The 7,196-nt window shown below is 52.7% G+C and overlaps 1 protein-coding gene across 1 annotated transcript; it reads right to left on the bottom strand.

Moving 5' to 3' along the window:
• Positions 1-2,036: 2,036 nt before the first annotated feature.
• On the bottom strand, positions 2,037-6,995 carry CD79A (CD79a molecule). Its single transcript, XM_021004022.2, has 5 exons — positions 6,691-6,995; positions 5,003-5,302; positions 3,603-3,721; positions 2,718-2,786; positions 2,037-2,575 (listed from the first exon to the last, which is right to left on the bottom strand). The coding sequence occupies exons 1-5, from the start codon at positions 6,743-6,745 to the stop codon at positions 2,462-2,464; spliced, it is 657 nt and encodes a 218-aa protein (XP_020859681.1). The 5' UTR covers positions 6,746-6,995; the 3' UTR covers positions 2,037-2,461.
• Between the last annotated feature and the right edge of the window lie 201 nt (positions 6,996-7,196).

Below are 7,196 nucleotides of genomic sequence, written 5' to 3' on the forward strand. Positions count from 1 at the left end.
GAAAGGAAAGAAAGGAAGGAAGAGAGAAAGGAAGAAGGAAGGAAGGAAGGAAGGAAGGAAGGAAGGAAGGAAGGAAGGAAGGAAGGAAGGAAGGAAGGAAGGAAGGGGAAGGAAGACATTATTTGCCCACAAATAATAATAGTACGCCTGAAGACATAAAATGCTCTAAAATGCATTTGAGGGGGGTGAAATCACTTGGTAGGGAGAAGTTCAGGAAGGCTTCACAGAGGAAGTGGCACCCTCCTCTTGAGAGTTTTGAGAGAAGAAAAGGCTTCTGAGAGGCCCAGGGGCAGAGAGAGGGCATGACAGGTATTCGGGCTCACGTATATAAATGTGCTTATGTGGGTGATAAGAAGAGTGGGTAGGGCCTGTTTGATGGAAAGGTAGAATATGTGGAAGGGAGAAATGTAGGGGGAAAAGTGTGAAAAGGGAGGGTGCAGCCAGTTCGTGAAAAGCTTTCAACTTCTCAACAGAGTGCGTATTGTATCCTAGAGGTAAGGGGAGCCCAAAGTCCCTTGAGCTAGGCAGTTGATACAGTCACACACTCACCTTGGATTATAATTGGCAGCTATGCAAAGGATGCATTGGTGAGACAGAGGCGGAGAGCACAATTCAAAGACAATTAAAATAGTATGTGCAAGAGGCAACAAGGCCCTGAGCTAAACCGCGAGGGTCTGGTGGAGGGAGAGAGGTTGCAAGCTTGACAGTTGGCGGCTGAGGAGAGGGAGAGGCAAGAGTCCAGGACGCCCCTGAGCTTGGGATCTATCTCGCTTCCTGTTCGCCTCAGCCTCTGTTTCCCTGTGTGTCTGTATTTCTCTGTGGTCTCTGGGTAGCTTGCTTTCTGTCTTGTCTGTTCTTTCTCTGTCTTTTGGTCTCTGTCGCTTTCTCTCATTCCCCATGCCAGGTCTCACCCCTCCTTCCATCCCTCCCCATCCCTCCAGATAATTGAGTTCCCCATCCTGGGGCTCATCTCTTTCTCACCCAAGCACCGTGGCTGGAAAGGTCCCCTCCAAGCCAGGAGAACCTGGATTCATGTCCTCTTTCTGACACATTCTGACTGTGTGACCTTGAACAGAGACATAGTGCCCCCCTACATTACAGAGAAGGTATCCGAATGCCTTGGTAAAGAGAATGCCCTAGGCCAGCGATCCCTAACCCCCATCCCTCATAGCCGAGGGAAATATGGGATCAGCTTGCCCAGGGCCCTGGTCACAGAAGCCTGTTCTTCTGGCCTAGGTGAGGGAAGAGGTCATCTGGGGATCCACATGGTATACCCCCACCCCCTATAGATGAACTTCCGGAATGTGGAGCCTCTCCTTCTGAGCCGCCTTCTTCTTTCATCATCTTTCATCACCTGAGAACTTATCTTTGGGCTGCACCTGGGAAGGCATTGCCCTCCTCTCTCCCCTGGAGCTGACAGGACCAAGGAGGTTGGCCCTCAACCCTGAGGACCCTTAGGAGCCCCCTAGTCCAAATTCTTCATTTTACAGGAAGTGGAAACTGAGAGCTAGACAGGAGATGGTACCAGAGAGACGAGCATCGTGGTCTTAGGAGAGAAATAAGGGATGGGGTGGGACAGGAGATGCTTAAGCATGCTTGAAGGGAATCAGGATGCCTGAGTCCCTGAGTAGGGCAGAGATCCATCCCCATTCAATCTCTGAGCACCTCTCTTCTGCTCCCTCCCATATGTACTTCCTGTTTCTTCCCCACCCCCACCCCCACCCCCAAGGGAGGGGTAGAGCAGCAGGTGCTGAGAGAGGGGAAGGGGGATGGGGCTTGTTTACTTCCCAGCTTGGGGAGATTTAGCTACAGCTAGGGAGGACACCCGAGACCTGCCCAGCTGGGTGGATTTCCAAAGAACTGGGGACTCAGGTCCTGGGAGAGGAGGCAGACGTGGCGATCAGACACCTGGGGTGCTGGGCGAGGAGGGGCTAGACAGTGAGGACATCTAGGGCTAGGGGATGAGGATGCTCAGATCTCTAAGGGGAGGGAGGTACAGTTGGGCTTCATGACCCCTGGATTCCCATGGCAAGGTGTTTTACGTGCAGGCCATCAGTCCGTCTCCCGCTGGGAATGGAGCCTTCCTTCCCAGTGGGCCACAGATTTATTATCTTAGTAGGTATGACAAAGCTTGGGGGAAGGGGGCCTTCCAGAGATCCTGCTTCAGGCATCTCCTGAATTACTGGGGAGTAAGTTACAAGGGGTCAGGAGTTAAGGCATGAGTGGGACAGAGAAAGGGGTGTATCATGGGAGAGGGGAACAGGTATCAGAGACTTAGGAAACAGAACAGGGAATGTCAGAGCAGCTAGGGGAGACTTAGAATAAGAAACGTCAGGGCTGGGGGGGACCTTTTATACCATCTAGTCAAAGCCACTTCTGAGGAAACTGAGAGTGGGACAAAGTCAGAAAAACCTGAAGGGGGCAGTTGGGGGAGGGGGGGTTGGGGCTTTGGGCAGGGCCCTCATGGCTTCTCCAGCTGGACGTCTCCCACCCTGAGGGTGGTGGCATCTTGGTAGGTCCCCTGCAGGCCCCTGGAGATGTCCTCATACATGGCACAGTCGTCGAGGTTAAGGCCCTAGAGGAAGAAGGAAGCTGGAGGTCAGCCTTGGGGGAGAGGGGTGGGACATGTCTCCTAGGGCCCTCCCTCCATCTTGGGTCAAGGGAGAGAGTCTAATCCCACCTCTGTCCCTAGTCTCTCCATCCCTAAGGGGCCTCACCTCATAAAGGTTCTCGTCATCATAATAGTCCAGGTGATCCTCAGCATACCTCTCATTCTGCCAACGCTTCTAAAATCGAGAAAAATGTGGGAGTGGGGAGAAATCAGCCAGAGAAGTGGGGAGTGGGGAGAAATCAGCCAGAGAAGTGGGGAGAAATCAGCTGGAGAAGTGGGGAGAAATCAGCCAGAGAAGTGAGGAGTGGGGAGAAATCAGCCAGAGAAGTGGGGAGAAATCAGCCGAAGTGGGGAGAAATCAGCCAGAGAAGTGGGGAGAAATCGGCCAGAGAAGTGGGGAGAAATCATCTAGAGAAGTGAGGAGTGGGAAGTAATCAACCAGAGCCCCACGGTTATGGGGCTGTGGGATTTAAAAGCTGGAAGAGACCATGGGATTCAGCTCACCTAGGCCTCTCCTTTAACAGAAGGAGAAGTCAAGGCCAGGAGAGGTACTGTGCCCAAAGGCAAAGATCAGAGCTGGGATCCAAATCCAGGCCGCTACCTGAAAATCCAATTCTGTCTCCAGAAGATGCCAGCTGCTTCCCCATACACTCTGCCTCCAGGAAGCACCCCCTGACTGACATCCACACACACTTCCTATCCTGAAGTGGCCTGTCCCCTTTCTCCTTTCCCATTCATCTCTGCTAACTAGATTCAAGGAGACCTTCCTAACTGCCAGAAATGGACAATCAGACAGTGGGCCCAAAGAAGCTTGGGCAGGGGGGAATCAGGTGCACCAGAGCAGAACTGAAGGCCCATGGGGAAAGAAGTAGTGGTGAGAAACCTGGATGCCCAAGGGGAAGGCAGGGGAGCCTAGGGGATCAGGAGGGCTTAGGCCCCTGGGGAAATGAGGGCTTGGGGATCAAGGCTCAGGTCCCCAGAGGAGCCTCACCCTGAAGAGCAGAAGTGTGCCAGGGACGACAGCACAGAAAAGCAGGATGATTCCCTCTGCAGTGATGATTCTGTTCTTCGTGCCTTCTCCCATGTCCAAGAAGGGTCTGGGTATTGGCTCTAGGAGAGGGAGGATGGTGGGGAGGGAGGAAAGGAGAGATCAATGAGACATCAGCCCTGCCAGCCCAGCCAGGCTGAGTCCAGCTCCGAGCTGCTTATGTCTTCCAAGGCAATAGCCAGCAGGCAAGGATGGAGCATGGAGCTAAGGGGTCAGATTGACACCAGCTCCCCCCAACCCTTTAGGGTTTGCACATTGTATTTTTCACAGCAGTGGGAAAAAAATATAGCAGAGAGGCCCAGCCTCGGTCCTGGCTCTGTCTCCTATCAGGTGGTGTAGTAGATACAACGCTAGGCTGGAGTCAGGAACACTCATCTTCCTGAGTTCAAATCTGTCCCTCAGACACTGACTAGCTGGGTGACCCTGGACAAGTCACTTCATCCTGTTTGCCTCAGTTTCCTCATCTGTAAAATGAGCTGGAGAAGGAAACGGCAAACCACTCCAGGATCTTTGCCAAGAAAACTGCCTCTTTATCATGATCTACGTGACCCTAGGCAAGTGCCTTCCCTTCTCTAGGCCTGTTTCCTTACCTGTCAAATGGGGATAATGGTAGTCTCAGTACTCAAGATCACAAATTCAGAGCTAAAAGACCCATGAGATCATGGAGTCTCCCACTCCTCTGTATTACAGATGAGGAAACTGAGAGGCCCAAAGAATTAAGGTGACCTACCCAAGGTCACATGGGAAGTAAGTAGGAGATTCAGGGTTCAAAGGGGCATTCTCAGACTCCCAAGTCTTGGGGACATCCATTTGTATCATCTAGTGGGTGATTGTGAGGAAAGAATTGTGAAGAGCCATGTGATTACTCAGATGGACAGATGTCATTGGCCCCATTTTACAGAAAGAGAAGCTGAGGGTCCCCAAGAGGGGTCAGGGGCAAAGCCGGAACTTTAAGTCAGACCTCCTCTGGACCCTCTATCTGCAAGGAAATCTGATGCCCTTTGCCATCTCCTTGCCCTCCTTGGGGGTTCCACATCCCCAGACTCCTGGGTCTAAGAGAGAACAGGGCTGAGGAATTAGGAGAACTATGTCCATGGGAAAAAAGGATGGGGGAGAGGACAATCGTGACAATTAAAATAATAATTACTGACTTTTATAGAGAGCTTTGGGGCTTGCAAATCACTTTCTACTAATTAATTCCTCAAACCTTGTGGTTTCCCAGGGAGACTGGACTCCACAGGTCGCTTTGGTGCTGGGGGTCTAGGACCCCTGAGCCCCTAAAGTGGGGTTGGGGAGGTGCACTGAAAGACATAGCGATCAGGTCTGAGAAGGAACTAACTCACCTCGAACCCTGAGGTAGGTGCCGCAGGACTCCAAGACCGGTTCCCTTGGGACAGAGACCTGACATAGATACATGCCTGCATCACTCTTGTTCACTTCCCGGAAGACCAGAGTCCCGTTGGGCTGAGTGGGCTTCTCCACCTGGACCTTGGGCCATGTGAAGTTGCCCATGATGACACGCCACCAAGTCACGTTGGCATTGGTGCCCCCGTCGTGTTCGCAGGGCAGGTGGGCCGTACCCCCCACGGGCGCAGTCACTGAAGGTGGGCCAGAGGTCACATGCAGGCCCCAGGTCTGGGAGCCTAGGGGTGGGGGCAGGGTGAAGGAAGAACCCCGTCAGGATGATCTCCGAGTGTCTAAACTCTAGCTTTCCCTGCTCTGACTTTCTATAGTCTGTTCTAAGGGCCCTCCCAGCTCTGATATTGCCAGTCGTAAGGGCCCTCCCAGGTTTACATTCTCTGTTCTAAAGTGCCCCCATCCCCCACTCTGTTAGTCTCTGTTCTAAGGCCTCTCCCAGCCCTAACATTCCCTGTTCTAAGGGCCCTCCCAGCCCTAACATTCCCTGTTCTAAAGGCCCTCCCAGCCCTAACATTCCCTGTTCTAAGGGCCCTCCTAGATCTGACATTCTATGTTCTCAGGGCCTTACCAGCTCTGACTTTTTTTTTTTTTTGGTATCCCAGCATTGGCTGGGATCACAGAAAATTAGAGCCAGAATTTGAGACTTTAATCTAACCAATCCTGATGAGAACAGGACCGAAGAGGTCAGATGAAACTTTGAATCACTGGCCTGTATAATGTCAGAGCAGGAAGGGCCTGTTGCAGCTATCAGCCCAACCCCCTCTGATTCCCAAGAGGGGGAAATGAGGGCCCAGAGGGCCAGGTTTTTACCCAAAGTCACAAGAACAAAGCAGTGGAGAGAGGAAGGTCTCAATAAACATTAATTAAGTGCTTACTATGCCCAAGTCACCTGGGTGGTTTCATGGGGTACTTTCTACTGTATCTGAGTGAGAGAAGTAATTTTAAAAGTTGGGGAACCCCTCCCCTCAATTCTCCTTCCCCAAACCTATTGGGGGGATGGGGAGGGAGGGAGTACTTTCATTTCTTCATTTGAACCAGGGTAAATATAGATGGGTAATAGAGGGGCAGATGTGTCCCTAATGTGTCTAAGGGACACCTTTCTCTCTGCTCCACTGCTATCTCTGGCTTCCTCAGACCGCTTGGACCAGCTGTCTGCCCCAATTTCTTACTATCCCCAGAGTTCAAGCTGTTTTCCATGTTCCTGCTGAAGGGTTTAGTGGAGACCCAGGCAGAAGGGGAGGAGGCCTGAGCTTGGTGTCAGGCGATGTGAGATCCAGGCCTCTGTCACTCACTTGACATGGAAGCCTAAGTGAGTGCCTTGCCTCAGTTTCCTCATCCCTAAAATGGAGGTGATGGGCTCTGAGTTTTGTGGTTTGACGTTTGCCCTTGGACCTTCTCTCCATCTCCATCCCTCCCTCTATAAAGTGATGGCCATCTTGATGTTCCATGAGTCCTGCCCTCCAAAGGCCCCATGTCTGGACCTGTCTGGGCACCCCGTGCTTCCCCAGGGATATTGCTCCGGCTCCTCCCCATGCCAGCCTCACCCCCAAACCTTGTCTGTATCTCAGTCCCACCCCAATCTCTAATCCCCTTTCCCCATTCAAACACCTACCAGGGCTCAGGGCAGAGATGAAGAGAAGGGTGGAAGGCAGAATCAGGCCAGACATCGTCCCCAGTGGGTCCCCGACGCTGCCTGAGCTGTGCTGCAGGAAAGGAGCGCTGTCTTTGCCTATCAGGGCGTTGGCTCCTGCTGTACCCCGATAGGAGATGAGCTCCACCGCTCCCCACTGCCAGCCCTCCAGGCCTCCCAGACCGAAAACAGAGCTGGGCGGGCCTTCGGGGCAGAGGATGTCAGAGCTGGGAGGGGCCTCGTGCAAAGCAAGGCAAGAAGCTGCCCACACAAATTCGAAAACAGACCTGTAATCCTAACCTTCAAGAAGATTCCCTTCAAAGGGGAAACGCGATGCAAGAAGCACCCGAAAAGGGGGCAAGGAGGGATGCGGAACGCTAAGGATTAGAAATAGGCCTGAGAGGGTAATGAGGCATGGTCAGCCCAGGCCAGCCCCCAAAATGGAGACCCCCGGATGAAGCGCACGGATGGGAGAATAGGATGAGGGA

The sequence above is a fragment of the Phascolarctos cinereus genome, unplaced genomic scaffold, assembly GCF_003287225.1.
Source record: "Phascolarctos cinereus isolate Bilbo 61053 unplaced genomic scaffold, phaCin_HiC Scaffold_726;HRSCAF=1367, whole genome shotgun sequence".
Taxonomy (NCBI): Eukaryota; Metazoa; Chordata; class Mammalia; order Diprotodontia; family Phascolarctidae; genus Phascolarctos; species Phascolarctos cinereus.